At 47.5% G+C, this 22,571-nt stretch overlaps 1 protein-coding gene across 1 annotated transcript in view; it reads left to right on the top strand.

The window, feature by feature from the left end:
* Window positions 1-20,868, top strand: part of LOC146252069 (cadherin-4-like) — a 51,580-nt gene extending 30,712 nt beyond the window's left edge. Inside the window, exons 6-15 of the mRNA XM_084681445.1 lie at window positions 210-382; window positions 3,602-3,739; window positions 6,889-7,074; window positions 9,666-9,919; window positions 14,304-14,446; window positions 17,728-17,967; window positions 18,170-18,406; window positions 19,070-19,209; window positions 19,438-19,602; window positions 20,643-20,868. Coding sequence (XP_084537571.1) covers window positions 210-382; window positions 3,602-3,739; window positions 6,889-7,074; window positions 9,666-9,919; window positions 14,304-14,446; window positions 17,728-17,967; window positions 18,170-18,406; window positions 19,070-19,209; window positions 19,438-19,602; window positions 20,643-20,849 — 1,883 coding nt within the window. The 3' untranslated portion in view covers window positions 20,850-20,868. The remainder of the gene's footprint in view (window positions 1-209; window positions 383-3,601; window positions 3,740-6,888; window positions 7,075-9,665; window positions 9,920-14,303; window positions 14,447-17,727; window positions 17,968-18,169; window positions 18,407-19,069; window positions 19,210-19,437; window positions 19,603-20,642) is intronic.
* Window positions 20,869-22,571: the final 1,703 nt, after the last annotated feature.

Raw genomic sequence — 22,571 nt, 5'->3', positions numbered from 1 at the left:
AGAGAGAGATAGAGAGATAGAGAAACTTATGAAGACAGTCAGCAGATGGAGATAAAGAGGGATGGAGATGCAGAGACCTGAGAGAGACGGTGAATTTAATGAGGAGAGAAGGTACTTGGCGGGTAGCGTGCATTTGTGTGTGTGTATGTGTGTGTCCATACCCGACTGTGTATAATAATAATCGACTATATTTGCCTTGTGTTTGTCAGGGTCGTATGTGATGCATGTGTCAGCGTTTGATGCGGATGACAACACCACGGCTAATGGGATGGTGCGCTACCGGATCCTGTCCCAGACCCCCCACACCCCCATCCCCAACATGTTCACCATCAACAGTGAGACCGGCGATATCGTTACCGTGGCAGCAGGCCTGGACCGAGAGGTCAGTAAACCTGTACCCATAATGCACTGTCCTGTACTTCCTGCATCATAAGGCTCTTTGCGGATCCTTGCACCAGAATAGGCTGCTGACTGAAGGTTCTTTGTTAGTCTTTTTTTGAATGTGTTTAATGTGTCTATTTGTAAGTCCAACACACACACACACACTCGCACATACAGTATACACACACACACACACACACACGTGTACATGCACGCACAAGCACAAAGACACAGTTAAAATGGTCCCTTTTGCGGTCACCTTGTTTATAGAGCTGTCATGTTATGACAGGATCCAAACATGTTTATTCTCACAGCGACATGGACGCACCAGTGACAAGTTAGTAAAGATCTCCCTGCCCAATAATCCTTCATCCACAACTGTCAACACTGACAGAGCCATTACCACACATCTGAGACTACTGGGCATCAGGTGTGTGTGCACGTGAGCCGAAAGAGAGTGTGTGTGTTTGTGTGTGTGTGTATGTAAGACAGACAGACAGACAGATAGAGGGAGGGAGGGAGAGAGAGAGAGAGAGAGAGAGAGAGAGAGAGAGAGAGAGAGAGAGAGAATGCCCTTGACACCAGTCAGAGACTTGCATTATATATATTCACTCTCAAAGACAGATACATGGGTAGTAGAAAAGGAGAGAACACAAAGACAAAGATAGGGGGGAGGAAGAGGTTTTGAGAGGAAAAGCTATGGATGAGTGACATCTTGAAACATGAATTAAAATGTAGAATAAATGAAAAATAAGATTGATAAAGACATCAAACCAAATGTGATGCCAAGTGAGAATGATAGAGGAAGAGAAGGACAAAGAAAATGAGAGCTATAATGATACAGAAGATGCATCACAGATCTCTGTCTCTCCCTTACTGGTCTCTCTCTCTCTCTCTCTCTCTCTCTCTCTCTCTCTCTCGCTTACTGGTCTATATCCCTCTCTCTTACTGGTCTTTCTCTCTCTTACTGGTCTCTTTCTCTTACTGGGCTCTCTCTCTCTTACTGGTCTCTTTCCTTCTCTCTTACTAGTCTCTCTTTCTCTCTCTCTCTCTCTCTCTCTCTCTCTCTCTCTCTCTCTCTCTCTCTCTCTCTCTTACTAGCCTGTCTCTCTTACTGGTCTCTATCTCTCTTACTGGTCTCTCTCTCTCTTACTGGTCTCTCTCCCTCTCTCTTACTGGTCTCTCTCTCTCTTACTGGTCTCTCTCCCTCTCTCTTACTGGTCTCTATCTCTCTTACTGCTCTCTCTCCCTCTCTCATACTGGTCTTTCTCCCTCTCTCTTCCTGGTCTCTCTTTCTTACTGGTCTCTCTCTCTCTCTTACTGGTCTGTCTCCCTCTCTCTTACTGGTCTCTCTCTTTCACTGGTCTCTCTCACTCTCTCTTACTGGTCTCTCTCCCTCTCTCATACTGGTATCTCTTTCATTATGGTCTCTCTCTCTCATACTGGTCTCTCTATCTCATAATGGTCTGTCTCCCTCTCTCATACCGGTCTGTCTATCTTTCTCATACTGGTCACTCTCTCTCTCATAATGGTCTCTCTCTCTCACACACTGGCATCTCCCTCTCTCATACTTGTCTCTTCCATTGGTCTGCATCCTGTCACTCCTGCTGTGTTTAAACCTAACCATGAAAAAAATTCACCCACAATCTTGCACAATTCTCTGATTCACAAAACAAACTTTTGCATCAGAAAGTTTTACTCTCTGCTTTCTTACAAAAGAGATAAGAAAGCCCTTTGCCTTGCAGAAACATGAGTGCATAAATACATACATATGAACAGTGTAGAGGACAGCATACTGGACTGTTTATTTAGCCTAGTAGGCAGAGTTTGATTCAGATCTCTGTTGGTTGAATTGTTAAGGAGAGAAAAGGTGTACCCCTTCCATTTCCTCTACTTTGTATTGACCTGTGTGTGTGTGTCTGTGTGTGTAAGTGTGTGCAGAATAGTGTGTGTGAGTGTGTGAATGTGTGGATATGGGTGCAGTACACTAATGAGATGGATGGACCTCCCTCCGGTATTCCACATAATTACTTACTTGTCTAGTTAGTGAGATTGGTGCACGTGTAGAATAACACTGATGAGACAGACTGTCTTAAACAAGATAACAAGTGTGTGAGCGGGTATGCATCCGTGTGTGTGTGTGTGTCTGTGTGTGTGTGTTAAGTGGATAGCAGTGTCTGCTGCTGGTCAGGTGTGAGCAGAGCACAGCTGAGTTAAGCCTAATAGGGATATTTACTCAGTCATTAGCAGGTGAGGGAGACACTGGGAGTGTAATTGGGACTCGTAGGGAAGAGACACATTACCCTGACAGTTCCTGCTCCCGGCCCTCCGGCCCTCCTGCAACCTATTATCTACACCCTGGGACAGACAGGAGGAGAGAGGGGAAGGCTCTCACAGCCTTACTCACACACACACACACACACACACACACACAGGCATGTGTGGCAGTTACAGTTGCAATTTCAGATTAAAAGTAATTGTAAAAGAGATCCTTATTGTGGGTCTCACATTTGTTTTTGGCATCCCTGTATAGACTTGATCCTTTATAAAAATGATTAGAGTAGTGAGCAAACATGCCTGAAGTCTTGTGCTGCCTAGTTGAGCACAATGTCACCTACTGCAGGTAGAACACTGTGGGGGTGTCCAAGGATGTTTCATATGAATGATCACGTTAGCATTCCCCCCAACAATCAACATGTCCAAGTATTGGAACAACATGTTTCCGCATTTGTCCTTAAGAAAGATATACACTGATGTACCAAAATGTGATGACCCCTCACATGTGAAGTATCTATCGTTGATCATCAATTTGACACATGCCACCTACCTAAATATCACTGGAGACCACATACGTGTCTTCATGTGAATGGTATTCAGGTGTGTAGAGTGTTTCCCCTGGTGATCCGGTGCTGTTTGTCTGCAAATAGAGGACTAACCGCACATTGTGGAAGTGGTCACAATGTTTTGGTTCATCTATGTTTGTAAAAAAGGGTCAATCTTGCCTGTTTCTTGTTTGGGCATGTGTGGGGGGTTCATCACCATGAACAGCTCCACCCACACGCTGTCCTGTGTTCCCCAGAGAGACTAGGCTTTTCACTTCAGCACCATGGAGAGCGCACATGTATAGTTTTCCATGAGGCCTTGCTACTGCGCAATGCTACTGTTTTTTTCCTTATCTTCAGTGTTTGTGTTCCTCTCTCTCCCTCTCCTCTCTCTACAGAAAGTGTCCCAGTACAGCATCATTGTGCAAGCTACTGACATGGAGGGCAACCTGAACTTTGGTCTGTCCAACACGGCCACCGCCATCATCACCGTCACAGACATCAACGACAACCCCCCTGAGCTCACCTCCAGAACCGTGAGTATAGGAGAGGCAGAGAGGCAGAGAGGGAGAGAGGGAGATAGGATTGGAGTAGAGAGGGAGGAGGGAGGCGGTGTGACAAGAATGGGTCTCTTTTACCTTGCCATCATCAATAACTGTCTACAAGCGTTCTCATTTGCAAGACAAACAAGCCCGCTCTCTCTCTCTCCATCTGTCTTTCTTTCTTTATCTCTCTCTCTCGCATTCAAAGAAACACCAGGACACACACAAACCGCAGAGTTAGATGTGTAAAGAACATCTAACCAATGTCATGAAATATTATCAGCAGAATAAGTCCCTAATGATGACATGCAGGATAAGTACAGAAGAGAAAATCTGCTTGGAAAGCTTTAGAACGCCTGTCTGAGGGTGTGGACTGTCACTTTATTATCAGCCCCCATGGAGAGAGTGTTGAAGGAAGAGGTGAAGGGGATGAGGTCCATGTATCCATTTAGTTTGGAGCAGATGTGGCCTTGCTTCATGTTTGCATGTGTCTTTGTGTGTATATGTGTTTGTTTGTGTGTCTCTGTGTGCAAGCGTGTGTTTGTGTCAACACATAGCCGTTTGTCTCATTAACCCAAGGTCAGTCATTAAGGTGCGCTGTGGCCTCCCAGCCCCAGGGGGCGATCTGGACTGATTTGTACAGCTGTTTAGAGCTGTTACAAGTAGCAGCTTATACAGGTGGAGCGCCTTGCGGCAAAATCATTAGATGCCCGGTGAGAGGTTGGATGGAGAAATGAAAAAGAAGGAGAGTAAGACAGAATACCAAGACGACGGGGATGCTAACACGTGTGTGAGGGAGTGCCGGAGCGTGCCAGAACGTGCCGGAGCAAGCCGGAGCACATGGGAAGAGAGTGCACATCTGAAGAGAGGAATGACAATGATGAACATACTTTTCTATACACTCACAAACTGGTCTCAAGCAGTGGCCTCATGGGTAGATTAGGTCCTTAGTCATGGTAACGGCTACAGTAACAGTACATAGCACAGTTAGCCTTAGCATTAACCGGGGGGCCATTAAGGCCTTTATGATGATGAGTTAGCATCACCGCTAAGTATGCTTTGAGACAGACCTCATCAGTGAGCTAGTACACAGCTCCCCATACAGCAGGGCCAGCAGAGAGAGAGAGAGGGGGAAGGAACAGGGGCTAAGGGAGCGATGGAGGCAGGACTGTGAGAGGCTGTAAGGATGCACTCCAGGGACTAGGAGCAGAAGTCAGTCATGGCTGCTTCTCTCAGCATCTTCCAGCATGATGTTGCATATTGATGGTAGTGATCAGTATGAGATTGAATCTCATCTGCTGGAGAGTTGGGTGTTTAAGTGCATTTCAATCATCTCCCCAGATGGGGCTCAATGTTATGTTGGATATTGATGACTACAGCCCCCTTATTTGTGGGGGTTAGTATAAAGTCAGGGTGCAGGGTAGAGCCCCCCAAGATAAACAAACCATTATAGGAGAAGGCTCTGTAAAAGCTGTTTTGTAAACAAATGCAAGCTATTATGTAAATATTTAGTATTTGTAAGAAAGCCCATAAATCGATCAAAGTGTCCCAGAAATAGAAAGTTTGGGGAATTTCTCTTCAATGTTAGATATTAATATTTAATCAAGCCTATCTGAGGCTGGCCTAGTTTTCACATGCAGAGGTGGTGTTTATGTGTCTGAGGGTGTGAGTGTCCTTGACTGTGTGAATGTGTCTGTCTGTCTGTCTGTTTGTCTGTCTGTCTCATGACATACACAATAACACAATATTTGAAGTTTGTGTCTGATTGTGTGTGAGTTCCTGCGTGCGTGCGTGCGTGTCACCAGGAGGGCGGGCCAACCCCATATAAGAGTGCTTGGTTACATATGTGAAAGAGAGGGTTTGAATGAGAGAGATCAAGAGAGAGTGAGCAAAAGAAACAGAGAAAGAATGAAAGTAGAGAGTGAGAGAAAGGTCAGATTTGTCAGGGACTGCTGGAAGTATGCAAGTCTGCTACTGTTGTACTGTTTCTGTGACTCTGAGTTTGGAAGTAGTGATTGTTGTCCCTCAAGGTGTTTTTCTTCACTACTATTTGATGAAGAGGCTTAAAGGATCCCCTGGTCATTACAGTAACAAAGAGTCGACTTAGAGAGCACACACACATAGATATATGCACACGCACACATGCACATACACGCACACGTACACACACACTGCTGTGTTATCTGGTCCAAGCAGTGAGTCTGGACCACCCGGACCTGTCTCTGTTGTCTTCCGAATGTCATCGAGTCTCAGAACCAGCTCTGTGACACAGACGTCTTATCTGCCAGGGCCTGGTTACCACAACGCTGGGTGTGTTGGCAGGGTATTATGGGCTGTGGGAGAGCTCCGGTCCTGGCTTTGCTCTCTGATATCCCCGCACTCTCATAAGAGGCTCAACCACTCCTTCACGCCTGTTACCCAAGGCGACACGGTGACTGTGTGGTGCTACACGCCTGTTGCCGTGTGATGGGATGAACAAACCCTAACGCCAGTCTGTCCCCTGTGCCCCTCCGTGGCAGTGTAGCCGTGGTAAGGGTGCTTGCTAACTAGGAGAAAGGAACAAGTGTGGATGGTGGGTGTGTGCGTGGGGGTCTCTCCCTGAGCCTATGCAGCCTTGATCAGCCCCTTCCTGACAGACACATGACGGACAGAGGCTCCCTCCTCCTCCGAGCTTATCAGGACACAGCACGTGTTAGTACAGCGAGGGGACATCATAAAGCCGCTCTCTCTGACACACACACTCTCTCACACACACACACACACTCACTCACACTGCTCTCTAAACCCCCATAGCTGGCCCTTTCTCTCTCTCTAACCCTTCTCCACTCTTGAGGGGGTTGCAAAGCAGTAGAGAAAACAATCCTGGATGTTCCTGGACTGTCAGGTCTGCTTCAAGGTGTTTACTGCTCTGGTGTTCACTGGACAGTTGTACATAATGTAGGAGGAGAAGGACAAGGAGGAACTAGGGTGCGTGGAGGGAAATGGGAGGGATATGAGGATGAAGGGGAGGGGTAGCAGGAGGGTGAGGAGGGTAGAAGGAGGATGGAGGGGAGGGGTCGAAGGAGGAGGAACAGGAGGGGTAGGGAGAAGTGGTGAGGAAGGTCAGGTTCCAGCTCTAATATCTTTGTGTCCCTCTCTGACAGTTTCCTGGAGAGGTTCCAGAGAACCGTGTGGGACTGGTGGTGGCCAACCTGACCGTCATCGACCGTGACCAGCCTCATACGCCCAACTGGAATGCTGTCTACAGGATCATCAGCGGCGACCCTACAGGTCACTTCACCGTCCACACTGACCCCGTCACTAACGACGGCATGGTCACCGTGGTGAAGGTACAGCTTCAGCCAACCTGCACACAGACCTAGTCACATAGGGGCAGACTGGATACTTTACTGCAGGCCACTATGCCCTTCAGACAAATGCACGACACACACACACACATTCACAATGGCGACCCATTGCAGCAAATTAGATATTGATTTCTCAATTACAAAGGGGCTATTTTTTATGCACTCACAATGTTCCAGCTACTTCTGTAAGTGGCTATACCAACAGAGCCTTGTCTTGTAAGTAGCTACAGGGTGTGTGTTGATCCCGTGGTCCGGGTACTGTTGTCCTACATGGACTCAAGGATAGGCCCTCTATAAGGGAAACTGGCTTCTACGTACAAACATTATGCAAGACTGCTCTATGTAGGTCTGTGAAAGTGTGTTTGAACGTATGTGTGTGCGTGCTTGCGTGCACAATTTGTGTGCATCTAAAATACAGAAATAATGTGTTATTGGAGATAACATGTTTTTCTGTGTGACTCTTTATATCTCTGTGAAAGCTTCTATCTACCAATAACAACAGTTTAATCCCCCCGGCACCTCCAGCTCTGAGCACTGGCATTTTTCTTCTCTTCATTACCTCTAGATGACTGCTTTTTATAATCCTCTCCTCTTCACCCTGTCCCTGATGTAAAATTCAGCAGGCAGGCGGGTGGGCAGCCGTAAGCTGCCATGGCAACCCATGGGAGGTTTATCAGGAAATCAAGAAATAAAAGACAAGACCCCCCCGGGACGAGGAAGAATACACTGTCTCTAGTAAACAGGAAGACTGGGAGTCTCTCTGGGGAGTGGAGCTAGAATGGCTACCTAGTCAAATCGCTTTCGTATCAGACAAGCTAGGCAGCGTCGCAGCACAGGTAGCAGGGGAAGTGCATTAGTATTGATGGCGTGTGTGTTTACCAGACCTGGCTTCCTGGCTGCTCCAGCACAAGCCCATCAGCATCACACCCTGACACACAGATCTCTCACCAGAGACCAGGGCTCTCCTCCTCTGTAAACAAGAGCCAAGGTCTGCAGCAGAGCATGTTACACATTTATACTGCTCTCTGGGGAGGCCATGAGACAGCCCTGGGAACCTGGATAAGATTAGAGACAACTCTCTCACACACGCTGGCCTGTAATGACTCATTAGGATATGTAAATCACACAGGAGCACACAGGATGATAGTGTGAGTGACTGGGGAGGGAGGGTGGGGAGGGAGGGGAGGGAGGGAGGGAGGAAGGAAGGAAGGAGGCTGTGAGGGATTTCAGAAGACTGAGGGAAGAGGCGGGTCAAATGAAATGAGGATAGTGGAAAGGGCGGAGGTGATGGAGAGATGTAAAGTGATGGGGAGGGAGTACAGGCCTTGTGTTAGACCCGTGAACCCTCTGGCTTTCTTTCGTCTGACAAGGATGTGTCTGTGTGTGCTCTGAATATCACTGGCTGGGGATCAAAGAGCACTCCACACACACACACACACACACACACACAGACACACACACAGACACTCCACACACACACACACACACACACAAACACTCTCCAACCTCGCTAGCTCCCAGTCCCCTCATCACCCAAGCTACTTGATTATGAATGCTTTGTTTACATCACCACTGTGTCCGTTAACTGTTATCCCCAACACTGCAACACACAGATGTGCTGTGAAACATCCCCGTCAAACACGCAGACATTAGCCTCGTAGCCCTGAACACCCGGGGAGGGTCTGCACACGTGTCACAAGGACAAGCAGCATATTAGCTGTTTGGTTGTTGTTCTCATTTGAAACTGCTTTAGTGTGTTCTTCATCAGGAGGCTGGAGCTGTCAGTCTGTTTTAGATTCAGCCAGCATCACCCCCCCACCACCACCACACACACACACACACACACACACACACACACATAGATGGACTGCAGCTTGTTAGAAAAACACACACACAGCAGGACCAGCATGGGCCATGGCAGCAGCCTATGAATAGTTTAAGGCCTGCCATCTCTACTTAGTGTTAGCTTGGTAATTCCAGGTATAGGGGACAGAGGTCCCTGAGAGTTGAGCGAAAGGCCCTGTTCACATGGAGCTGCGCAGTGAACTCAGCACGGCGCCATGCCATTATTTCCTTTATCATCGACAGGGCTCAAAGCAGCCTCCCTGTGGGGAGAGCTTACAGGTGGGAGACTGGGAGGAATGTTGGAGTGTTCAGGGGATGTGGGTTTTAAGATGCAGAGTGTAGCCTACTTCATCCCTCTCCTTCCCTTCACTCTGTCTGTTGGCTTCTCCTCCTGATTCCAGCCGCTGAAAGCATCCTTCTCTAGATATGTCTAACATTCTCCCCCTCTCTTTTTGTTGCCTCTCTCTCTCTCTTATCCTCTCAATGACGACCCCCCCCCCCCCCATCTGTCTTTCTTTTTATCTTCCTATGGTTTTTCTATTGAGCTGTGTAATTGTTGTAGACTCACATTGCCTCTCCCCCCCCCCCCCTTTCTGTCTTTCTTGCTCTCTCTCTCTCTCTCTCTCTCTCTCTCTTTCTCTCTCTCTCTCTCTCTCTCTCTCTCTCTCTCTCTCTCTCTCTCTCTATCTCTCTCTCTCTCTCTCTCTCTCTCTTCTCCCCCTATCCAGCCAGTGGACTTTGAGATGAACCGGGCCTTCATGTTGTCGGTGGTGGTGTCTAATCAGGCCCATCTGGCCAGTGGGATCCAGTCCTCAGTCCAGTCCTCAGCGGGCGTCACCATCTCCGTGGTGGACGTCAACGAGCCTCCATACTTCCCCATCAACCCCAAGCACATCCGCTTTGAGGAGGGGGTGCCCGCTGGAACCGCCATTACCACCTTCTCTGCCACTGACCCAGACCGGCTCATGCAACAGATAATCAGGTAGGCATTGTTCAGTGTTGCACCAGCTGGCTACAAACACCATTTAGTCTGAGTCAACTAGGGTCGGCCTGTGTCAAAGGAAGGCATCTCACACACGCATGTTATCCAACGGTCAATCAAACCATGTCCTAGTGTTCCCTCAAGGTCACGTGCAGAAGGTTTTTGTAAACACATTCAAGGTGAGGTGTCCTCATCTTCATGCTGCGGTGTAGGAAGTGTAGGGGGTCATGGCTAGGAGCCAGGGGGCGCTGGGGAAGTCTGCAGGATGACTTGGCACACCCGGATCTCTGAGGCTCTCGCTGCCAACAACGTGCCCCTATGCTGAGGAGTGAGGGCACCAGGTTAATGGGGAGCACTGCCCCCTGGGTAATCAGATGCATGTGTTTTCTGAAGGTATAGATAGCACACATACACACTCACACATGCATGCAGCTACTGGCCCCCGCCCCAGGCCTGACACAGCATTTTTGTCCAGCTGCAGTGGTCATTAGGAGATAGGAGAGTGTGGATATGTGAATGTAAAGCAGCCTTTACACTGTCCCCTGCTGCCTGTCTAAGACTCCACACAGCAGCTGCTCTGATGCCCATACAGACTGTGTCCCCATACAGACTATGTTCCCATACAGACTGTGTTCCGATACAGACTGTGTTCCCCTGTGTTTCCATCATCACTACCAACTCATCCCCTCTTGCCCCCCCCCCCCCTCCCCCCAGCACCAAATCAACCTGAACGAGCCCCTCCTCTTCCCTTGCTCTCTCTGGGGAAAATATCTAAACAAATTTCCCAGTTAATTTCACCCCAAATGAGAGTAAATTGGGTGTACATTATAATTTAGGAAGGCAAAGTCACCAGCTGCTATTATGCTCACTCTCTTTCACTCTCCCTCCCTCTCGCTCACTCTCTTTTCCTCCCTCTCTCTCTTTCACTCTCCCTCCCTCTCGCTCACTCTCTTTTCCTCCCTCTCTCTCTTTCACTCTCCCTCCCTCTCGCTCACTCTCTTTTCCTCCCTCTCTCTCTTTCACTCTCCCTCCCTCTCGCTCACTCTCTTTTCCTCCCTCTCTCTCTTTGACTCTCCCTCCCTCTCGCTCACTCTCTTTTCCTCCCTCTTTCTCTTTCGCTCTCTCGAGATCTTCCTGCCACACCCTCCACCTTAGACTCTTTCTCCTCTGCCCGGCGTAGTCGGCACTACATGTTGTAGATCCGGTTTGTTCACGGAGGCACACTACTGTAGGCCATGTCACGGTCTGCTACACATATTCACAGAAACATACTCACAAGCACATGCATAGACTCACTCTAACCACGTATACACACATTACACATACACGCACGCACGCAAATATCCTGTCTCCGATTTTCTCTAACACAATCAATTCTCTTATTGCCTCTCAGAGTCAGTGTAGCCCATCCCTGGCTACACAAAGGGGCTGCCACATAGCAGAGCTGCTCTGTCTGTGCCCAGCTGCCTCCTCTGCTCAGCCCTTTACTGTCCCTACAGTAGGCAGCTTGGCACTCAGCAGGCCCAGGTCATTATGCAGGGAGCCTCATCACTGGGATTTTCCTCATCTCTCCGACCCCCCCCGCTCCCCATGAGGGAACAGACCCATCCTTAATAAATGCTAACTCCAACCAATCAGCCTAACCTTGAATTATCATTTTCGACCTCCTCATTAGACTTGCAATCAGCAACACTATCAGAGACAAAGTACAATTTTACTGAGAAAACTGGGAAGGAAATTGTTTTTTGGGGATAAGTTCTGTAAATACTTCATGACCTGGGCTAATTTGTACAGTAGTTTTCTTTTATGGGGTTGATGAAACACCTGAACTGGGATATCAGGCATTTCCCTGCAGAGAAGCGAGGTGTAGTTTGGGAATGTAGATGCACGCATACATGACGACACACACTCCCTTGCCGAAGAAGGACATTTACATCCTCAGGGCTGATATTTGAAAAAAACATGGCTTTCATTGCTGTAGTTTGCTAATCTGCGAGCCCAGTCTTCTAAAGCTTCCCTCTCACACACTTCACCACTGAACTGGAGAAATGTAGTGTAGTGGTTTTGCTTATGTAATGTACAATATAACATATACAAATATGTGTATCTATTTAACTAGATGTAAGACTATAAGGCTCAGCTAGTAAGAACAAGAGTGCATGACAGTGTTTGACTGTGCATAAAAAAATGCCAGAACCAACAAGGAATGGCTGCCAATCAGACCACTAATAACTGTTGACAGTTTGCATACCGAGACTACTGTAAACAAATACACGGACATACTCCTTGCATAAGGTTCTAACCCTCAAATTGTAATTGTATCAGACAAGTACACACACACACACACGCAGACACGTGTACACACTGACACACACACACCACCCCCTTCAGAAAATCACTTACGACGTTTAAGACATTAAAAATGTAATTAATTAAGGGGAGAGTGATGTTTAAAACCCGCTGCCGAGATTGAGATCTGCACTCAGGACCCCACTGAGGTGCCCTTAATCTGCCCGATTGTTTAAGAAAATGACTAATTACACTTTGGATGGGCCATTCAATGCAGAGGAAATTGGCATGCGCTGGAGGACCATTATAAGCTTAATATACCTGCTAGAAGTTTTATTATATCTGTGTAGTGCTTCAATGCTGTTTGGGGGACTTAATTAAAGTGTCATGTTGGAGTGAGGGGCTTGCTGGCACTGAGGAAAAAGCCTTTGTGTCATGCCTTTTATCAGCAGAGGGCTCTAATCCTCTTTTAATGTCCTAGCAGATAGGAAAGGAGCTGCTCAATCACTGACCACAAAAGAGGAGAGACAAGAAAGGTGTGTCTCTCCCCTCCTCTCCCTTCTCTCCCTCCATCCCCCTCTCTCGAGCACAGGTTCACATTTCCCTTTTTCTTCTGTATCTGTGGTCACACAGCGACCCTGTCCTCTCTCTGCACTGAGAGGACTTCAGACGTGACTGCCCCCTGCTGGAGACCCAGGGTATGCTCCTCAATATGGCCATGGATGGTCTGGAGGCAAAGAGAATCAAATAAGAAACTCAAAGCAGCTGTCTTCTCATGTTCCTGTAGGAGGGAATGTATGTGGATCGATGTTTAATCACATGCCGCTAGTGGGCCTGGCACCCTCATCAAACCACATCACTCTACCCCTCTGTGGGGGGTTTTGCTAGCCTTAGTGACCACCGTGGAGGTAGGGGGGGTGTCATCCCTCAGATCTCCTGCTCCCCCTCCTCGCCACGGCTGGGATAGAGCAACCTGTCTGCCAGGAAAACCCCCTCCTTCTCTGCAGGGGAGAAGACATGATGCCCTCCATCCCTCCCTCCATCTGTCCACCCTCTATCAGGCCTGGACCATAAGAACTGCTGCATTTGGAATGCGGTCTGAAGGAGGGAGAGTGGTATGTTTGTATACTGGAATGAGTTGGATTGGGATTAAGCACATACACGTTGAGGAAATGTGTTTCCGAGTATATGGTCACACCTATCGGGTGTAGGTGAGACGTTGTAGAGTCGGGGGCTTTGGTTTGCTGGATGAGATGAGAAGCCAGGTCACAGGGCTGGAGGTGGGGGATACAGACATGCAAGAGGATGAAAGAAGATGAGAGAATATGTGAATACAGAAAGATGAGGTGAGAATGGAATGAAATGAGTTTAGAGGTAGAGAGATTGTTGTGAAGCAGAGAGAGAGAAACAGGAAGGGAGAAAGACACAGAGAGCGAGAGAGAGAAAGAGAGAAAGAGAGAGAGAGAGAGAATGAGAGAGAGCGAGAGAGAGAGCGAGAGAGAGAGATCAGAGAACCAGGGATGCTGGTGCAGGTAGTGTCGATCAGACAGGGATTGTGGGTAAATCCTGGAGATGATTTCTTGTTCTGCTTCTTCCCGGGTGATGTCTTCACCTGCTCCTCCATCATCTTCAGTACATTTATGTCTTTGTGTGTCTTTCACACAAACACATACGAAAATAGCTCGTTCTCAAGTGCACACACATACACAAACACAGACACAATCACACAGTCATACACTTATAGTGTTAAACAGAGGAAGTAATTGGCTCCAATGCCTTGTTCATGGGAGTGGAAAATGAGCTGAAATTGACTGTGGCTACAGGCTGTGTAGAAGCAGTCACTGAAGAAGAATCTACACGTGTAAATGTCAATGGTGTTTGTGCGTTTGTGTGTGTGTGTGTGGGTGGGGGGGGTCATAGGTATACTGATGAAGAAAGTGTTGCACACATGAAATCGCAATTTCTTCCACAATACACTTTCAACATTGCAGTGTTCATTGCCATATATATATAGCTGAACCCAATATTGAAACTGTATGTATGCACTATTTCTCTCTAACTATTAGTGTCATCTTTTCTGCATGTGTGTGTCTAGGTACTCTAAGCTTGCTGACCCCGCAGATTGGCTGTCCATCAACAGAACAAATGGTCAGATAGTGACCACCACGGTTCTGGACCGGGAATCCATCTACGTTAAAAACAACATCTATGAGGCCACCTTCCTCGCTTCAGACAACGGTGAGAGGTTATGGATTGGTACCCGCATGTATAGGCCTATGCATGAGGGAGTGTGAAGCTGAAAATCTTGGGCCCATAATGGTCAGGATCTCCTCTCTTCTCATCTCTCTCTCTTCATTCTTTACTCTGTCCATCACATTTATGGTGGCATATACTGTTTGTTCTGCCACACAGTTAAAACTCAGGCTTAACCGAGCTCAAACTCAATCACAGCAAACAAACAAGTTCCTTTTTTTCATGCGCAAGCAGAGAGCTTTTCCCCCCAAAGTGCCTTATCAGCGTCGTGCAGCGCACTGGTGTGTTTACCTAAAGTTGGACTGCTTTGAAGCATGAGTGACATTTTGTGTGTGTGTGTAATGAGTGTGTTAGTGTGTGTGTCAGCCGGGCATGCTGTGATTGACAATGTCACAGACCATGATGTGTAACTTACTGTGTTGTTTCTGCAGCAGGGTGGAAGGAGGTGGGATTAGACAGCAAACCCATTAGGGCTGACACACTCATCAGCCAGACTTCTCATGCATCAGCTTTCTCTTTCTCTCTTTTTTCTCTCCTTTTTTTCAGTCCACCTCTTTTCTGTCCTACCTACTCTCTTTCTTTAAAGAAGTTTTTGTACTTTGGGACAGAGCTTACATTCTGTGGGGTTTGTGTGTGTCTTAGGAGAGCTGTGTCTGGGATGTGTCTTAGGAGAGCTGTGTCTGGGATGTGTCTTTGGAGAGCTCTGTCTGGGATGTGTCTTAGGAGAGCTGTGTCTGGGATGTGTTTTAGGAGTGCTGTGTCTAGGATGTGTCTTGAGAGAGCTGTGTCTGGGATGTGTTTTAGGAGAGCTGTGTCTAGGATGTGTTTCACGACAAATCTTCCATAAACAATTGCTTTGTCCAATAAAAAAAAATATATAACAATCAAAAAAACATCCTCAAAATTGTTTGGAATCCCAGATTGATTGATTCATGATTTTAGACAAATATTAGATATTTTTCTACATCATGCAAAATGGGCTGGTTGCTGAAGCAAAATGAGGGGACACAAAAAAAATGATTGTTGGTTAGAGAGGGTGTCATGTGTCTATTTGTGCATAGTGCATGCATCTATGTTTACAATGTGAGCAGGGATACCGTATCATTTACTCCTCATATGTGTTTACATATAAAATATGTGTTTATTTGTGAGAGTAAGTGTGTACGTGGATGTGTGAGTGTTTATAGTGTGCAGACAGTGTGTGTGGGGGAAGTGTCTGCAGTCATAATGTGAGAGGGATTATAGTAAGAAGCAGTGGGGGTGTGAGGAGAGGCCAGAAAGGGAGAGGGAGGACAGTATTGAGACAAAAGAGACAACTACCATATCATTACAGCTGCCAAGCGGCTGACTTAGACCTACACACACGTCTGCAAACCCACCTTTTACGTGTTTGTTTTTCCTTTCAAGCACACATGGCAAGCTTGCAAGAAGACCTTCCTCCACGCTTGAAATGTTTTAGCCTACATCAAGAAAATACTCTTAATACAAATCCTTTTGAGGAATTTACACAAACATAATTATTTATTTAGCTGGTTAAAACCCTCATAATTCTTCTATCAGCTGCAGCAAGCTGCTTCTACATGTCCACCATACATGGCTGGGATTAGCTAAACCAGTAGGCAGGGGAAGTTTTGTGTGTGCGTGTGTGTGTGTATATATATGTGTGTGTGTGTGTGTGTGTGTGTGTGTGAACATGCATGTTCCTCATGAGGGCACTCATGCATGTATTGTTTGTGTATGTGTCTTACCGCTTTAGTCTATCTGAAGTGCAGGCTCATCCTGCTCAGGGCAGGAGGATGGGGGGTGAGGAGGAGAAGATGAGGGAGAGGATGAGGGAGAGGATGGGGACTGGAGGAGAGGGAGAGGAGCAGGAGAAGCAGGATAGAAGGAGCGTGAATGTGAACCTGACTGGGGATGTCCAGACTGGGTACTACCGGACTAATCAATTTCAGAAAAATGAAACTTAGAATACCATAGCTAAGTTAGGAGACTGCTGTGTTCAACAAGCATAAGTATGGGATACACGTTTTTGGGGGGATGAACTTCAGCCTCATCTCTTAGAGATAACATGTCATCCTGAAAATTATACAAGCTAAGACCATTGTTGGCCACCCCACCCTTTTCCTCCATCATCCCTCTCTATCTCTCCTTCCTTCCACGCCTCCCCATATCCTCCCCATGTTGTCAGATGTCTTGCTCTGTTGCCATGTTTAATTGGCAGATCTGTCAGCTTTGCATAAATCTGTGTAAACGGCAGAGTCTTTATCTCAGCTTTCCCATACGTTCTGGGACACTTCCCCACTAACCATTGGCTTAGCCAGTGGGGCGTGGCAGGTAAATGACTCCTAATTGGAGGCAGTCAAGGGTCGCCAGCCCCTGACACACGCTCAATAAACAGCCCAGAACCCATTGAGCTCTGTCTGACAACCACTCATTCCTGTTATCTCTCTGCCTTTTGTTTGCTCTTCTTCTCCATGGGATCTCTCTCTCTCTCTGTCTTTCTCTGTGTCTCTCTATGTGTCTCTCTCTCAGCTGTCATCTCCAGTCTCCATTGTCTCTGCTGTCTGATTGCTGAGGGCCTGTACACCATCATTCTCATGGAGCTGCCACTGTTCTGTCCAATCAGTACAGACAACCCTTTAAGACTGTGTGTGTTTCTGCAAACGCGTGTCTAAAGTGTGTGCACGTACAGTACATATGCCTGGAGGTGTGTGTGAGTGTCTCTGAGTGTTTGCATAAACTGTACAGAGACTCCTCATCAGTGACAAATTGCCATGTAGGAGTCAGAGGAGCCTACAGCGCTTACAGGAAACACACTTCAGGAAACACATTCAGCTTGTTTTGGAGTGTTATATTTATCGTTACGGGCCCTCTGTGTTCTGCAGGGCATTGTGAGAGGTGCACTGGAGGGATTGTAGGTGATGGGTGGTGATGGGTGGTGATGGGTGGTGATGGGTGGTGATGGGTTGTTTTGGCTGTGAGGAAGAAGAATGGGTTGTGAGGAGGTTCCCTGGCAGTGCTAGCTTTCTCATCCACCTCCACATCTCTGGACCTTTACTGCTGCCGCCTCCTGTGTTTTCTATCACACTCCTCCGCTCCAATCTCATTTTCTTCTCTTCTTTTCTGTCTTCTTTCCTCCGCTTACTCTCTTTTTCTCTCATCTCGTCCTGTCACAAGAGGTAGTGAACAGGGAATGTGGCAACTTCTGCGTTTCTGTCCCTTCTCTGGTTGACATATCTACATCTCTACCGCCCCCCCCCCCTCAGGCTCGCCCCCAGCCAGTGGGACAGGCACTCTCCAGATCTACCTGATCGATGTCAATGACAACGCCCCCTCGCTGGTGCCCCGCGAGGCTCTGCTATGTGAGCGCGTCAGCAGGAACTCCAACGGCGTCAACATCACGGCCGAAGACGCCGACCTGGACCCCAACGTAGGGCCCTTCATCTTTGAGCTGCCCACCTTCCCGCCCAGCGTCCGGCGCAACTGGACCGTGGCCCGGCTCAGCGGTGAGGGCCCGTGCCGGGGGGACATATCTTGCGGGTGGAGGGGTGACCGGGGGGGGTGGCTGTACTGGAGGGAGTCAGTCAAGAAATGGAGCTCGGCAAAAAAATATGAAATATTGCTTGTATTGTTTCTGAGAAAATATCCATGCCATACTGACACGGTCTTCCCTCCCTCCCTCTTTCTTTCCCCATCTCTCTCTCATAGGGGACTATGGTCGTCTGAGTTTGCGCTATCAGGTGTACCTGGAGCCGGGGGTGTATGAGGTCCCTGTGATCGTGTCTGACTCGGGGAACCCTCCCCTCTCCAACAGGTCTGTCATCAAGGTGAAGGTGTGTCCCTGTGACAGCAACGGAGACTGCACCACACTGGGAGCTGTGAATGTGGCCGGACTGGGCACTGGTGCCATCATCTCCATACTCATCTGTATCATTATACTGCTCAGTGAGTACACACACACATATACACACTCCTACACAAATGGCACACACATACACTCTGACATAAATGACATGCACATACACATGCAAACACACTACACACAAGCATACTGTACACCACATATACGGCACACACTCTCAAAAAGTCTGAAGGAGGCTGTTTTGTCTCAGGCAGTCACTCTACAACCAAACCTCCTGTTCCCGATCTGACACTGCTATCTGATTCGCTCAGAGCTATCCCTCCATAATTAAAATCCAATCGTGTTTCCTTGTTGGATGAGAGTGCCGATGTCTTCCTCGTTGTGCTCCGCTGTCCGCCAGCCTTCACTGCCCCCTCACTGCTGAAGCACTGATCTGATGCCTCTCTAGGAACATAGTTTATTTAAACACCTCTGCTGATGAAGAACTCCATCTCCGTCAAACCATGCAGTCATAAAACATGTATTAACACAATAACGTACTGGCTGTTTTATAGATGAGGCCCTTCAGCATATTGTTCTCTCCGTACAATCCAGAATGTCACCTCATGGCATTCAGATTTGTTCGAGTAGCCTAGCTATGCATGATGACATGTTGATCTACTGAATAGTGTGTCTGGTCCTAAATCAAACAGGCATCAAAGTTTATGTTTCTAAAGTGTTTGGGTGTGTGTGTTTGTGTGTTATAGTCATTGTGCTGCTGTTTGTGATGTGGATGAAGAGGAGAGAGAAAGAGAGACAGACCAAGCAGCTCCTGATCGACCCTGAGGACGACGTCAGAGACAACATCCTGAAGTACGACGAGGAGGGAGGAGGAGAGGAGGACCAGGTACACACACACACACACACACACATGTACACACACACATGCACACACACACACAAATGCACACACACGCCCATGCACACACACACACACACATGCACACAAACACACACATGCAGAAACACATTTAGGACATTTTTTGTGCAACCATCCATTTGAATAACGTATACTGAATTGTACCACATGATGAAGCTTACATATGCTTATGTGTGTGTGTGTGTGTGTGAGCAGGACTATGACCTGAGCCAGCTGCAGCAGCCTGACTCTCTGGACCACATGATCAGTAAGCCCCCGGGGGTGCGGAGGGTGGACGAGCGGCCCATCATCCCAGAATCCCAGTACCCCATCCGGCCTGTCCTACCCCACCCTGGAGACATAGGGGACTTCATCAACGAGGTGTGTGTGTGCGTGCGTGTGTGTGTGTGTGCATCTATCTGTGTGACTGGGACTTTGTCTTCCTTCACAGTGTGCTTGTATGTGTGTGCTTGAGACTGCACACATCTTCTCAAGATCTATCTATCGTCACAGATAAGGAGTTTACTTTAGATTTGCTTCAGCTAGAAGGAATGTCATATTGCGGTCAGCACATCTGGAAGGTTAATATCACAATTAGCTTGTTTTTCATTTTACTATTCATTAGTCTGGTGTTGTTTATTCAAGCTTGTATGTGCGATGCATCCCACAGTGAAGATGTTTTTACCAGACATCTGTTTTCACAGATACAGTTACTACATAGTGACTTCATATACAATCCCATACACACTCACGCACACACACAAACACAACCATAACCATAATCTTGGCACGCTCAGGCAGGAAGGCTTTGATTGACAGGCTCATGACAACACGTTCACACTTCAGAGGTGTTGGCAGCTGTTCAGCTTTGATCCATCTAGTCTCAACACACACACACACATTGGCACACACCCTCAAACTCGTGCGCACATGCACACACTCACCCACATTTACAAACATCCAGTCACATCTGATCTCGCTCCAGCAGTCTGGCAAACACTAACACAAACACATGGTGTGTCAGCTGCCAGTGGTGTCCTCAGAGAGCAGGAGCGCTGGCTGTCAGGAGCTCACAGGCCACCACGAGGAGGCACAGTGGAACTGTTCCACCCCACACACCGCCCGCCCGCTGCATTACACTACCTCAGCCATATAGTCCGCTGTCCAATTCGGTTCAAACACTGCTGATGGCATTACTCATCTTTCAGGAAGGGCCGCTCTAACACGCTGCTTGGAACTTTGCAAATGTGGATGACCTGACTGAGAGTAGTCATAGCAGATATGTTTGTTTTTGTTCTGGTTCATTCCATCCCATTAGCCCTCCACCTAACTCCATCCCACCTGTGGTTCTAGCCAGTACTAACCTTGCTGGCCGGTGTGTGTTAACCACTCCCCTCCTCCTCTCTTCTGGTTGGCTGCAGGGTCTGCGGGCGGCTGACAACGACCCCACGGCCCCGCCCTACGACTCCCTGCTGGTGTTCGACTACGAGGGCAGCGGCTCCACGGCCGGCTCTGTCAGCTCCCTCAACTCTTCCAGCTCGGGAGACCAGGACTATGACTACCTCAACGACTGGGGGCCACGCTTCAGGAAGCTGGCCGACATGTATGGAGGTGGGGATGAGGATTAACCCCTCCCGACCGCCCTCCTCCGCCCTCCGTCCCTCAGCTGGCCTGCTGTGCTTTCTGTCTCCCACCCCTTCCCCCCCCACCATCCCCCCATCCTTACCCCCACGAGGGCCTTGCGTAAACACTCTCTTACAATCACACACACCTGTCAACTGACCAATCAAAGCGCCACAGTGGACTGTGCAGTGAGGCAGCTGCTCTGTAACGGTCTGTCTGAGAACTCAGACTGGACGCCTCTTATTTTTGTATTTTCAACTATGTGCTTTTTTTTCTTTGCAGTTTGGTAGACTTTGGGGTTGGTTATGTTTGTGTTCTTTCTTTGGTTCTTTTGGGGGGGCTTTTAGCAGCTTTTGGTGGCCCAACTCCCTGTAGATGAAGGTTCTGCTTCCTGTTGTTGAGTCACTCTGCCCTCATCCTCAGCCCCCAGCCTGCCCCTCAGCAGATAGTTGAAGCTGCCTGTCATGAAAGGGGGAAAAAAGAAAAGAAAAAACAAACATGGAACACCTTCTCACATGGAAGGTAACAGTTTAGTCTCACTATAACTTGAAATACTGTATTTAGAACAGAAGCACTGTTTTCTAAGAAGTGCCTTCAGTGGTGCATTATTTAGCAGACTCCCGCTATCTCAGGATTGGTTGCCATTTTCTGGGCTATAAAACAGCCTTATCTTAACAGTCCTACCGCCTCAACTAAACTCCTAGTAAGAGGTGGTTAAAGAGGGCCGGGGCGTCACTGGTAGACCTGGGGGAGGAGGGCTTTCTGGAGAGACATAAAGCTACAGAAAGTGAATGAGGGAACTTCTGTTTGTTTCCAATCTGGCACATTTAAACTGCTGATGCACAGCCATATTTAAAGTGATTGTATAAATCACACAAATTCATGAAGGGACTGTGTCTTTAGACAGACTGCATTAACGTTTTGAAGAATAATGTCCTTGTTCTTTTTGGCTTCAATAGCAGCTCAGCTTGTGTAGTTGACATTGTGTTTAAGCACACTTTCCTTTGCACATGTAATGTGGTACAGCTGGTTACTATAGAAACAAAGTTGGTGGGAGGGGTGATTTGTTTAAACGCTGATCTGAGGAAAGAGAGTAAATGAAAGAGGTGATGTTACAGTCTCTTCTCTAAGATGAAGTGAGGAGTTGCATGATTGTTTCCCAACTGTAATCAACATGGCGCTAGTTATTCTGTCTTTTGATTGGTTCATGTGTTGAAGAAAACTATATAAACTGTACAAATATGGAAAAAGGTCTGTATGATGTAATATAGATATTTTTGAAGCAGTAGATAACTCCAAGCAGTACTGTAAGTGCTCCATTTGTTCTAGCACTGCAAACAAAAATGACCAATTGTGAGACCCAAGGTGTCAAGCTTCAAACTTTTCATTTTTCTCTGTGTTTGTGTTGTATTTGTTTTGTTGTTTTGTTTTTTTTGCTGACTCACTGTTGTGTCTTGACCAACGTTGATATACAACATCTGCAACACAGCGAGCAGAGCTCTGCCAGGGACTCAGCACCCTCACAATCTATCTCTCTAGAACATTTTCCATTCATCTGGAGTTTTGGATAAGTGGAAGAGATTTTAAGGATAGGTTTGGTGTTACAGAACTTTCGGGTGAAAAGAAAGAGCTGTTCAGTAAACAAGGCTTTGGTGAAACCCTTTTGCGTCAAATAATTAGCCCAATCGGTCATCTTTGTAAAAGGCCACAACTATCCAGGTCAATGT

The sequence above is a fragment of the Hypomesus nipponensis genome, chromosome 18 (genome assembly GCF_054491055.1).
Source record: "Hypomesus nipponensis isolate SF chromosome 18, ASM5449105v1, whole genome shotgun sequence".
NCBI lineage: Eukaryota > Metazoa > Chordata > Actinopteri > Osmeriformes > Osmeridae > Hypomesus > Hypomesus nipponensis.
The sequence above is the reverse complement of the archived record's forward strand: the minus strand, read 5'-3'. Positions and strand labels throughout refer to the sequence as shown.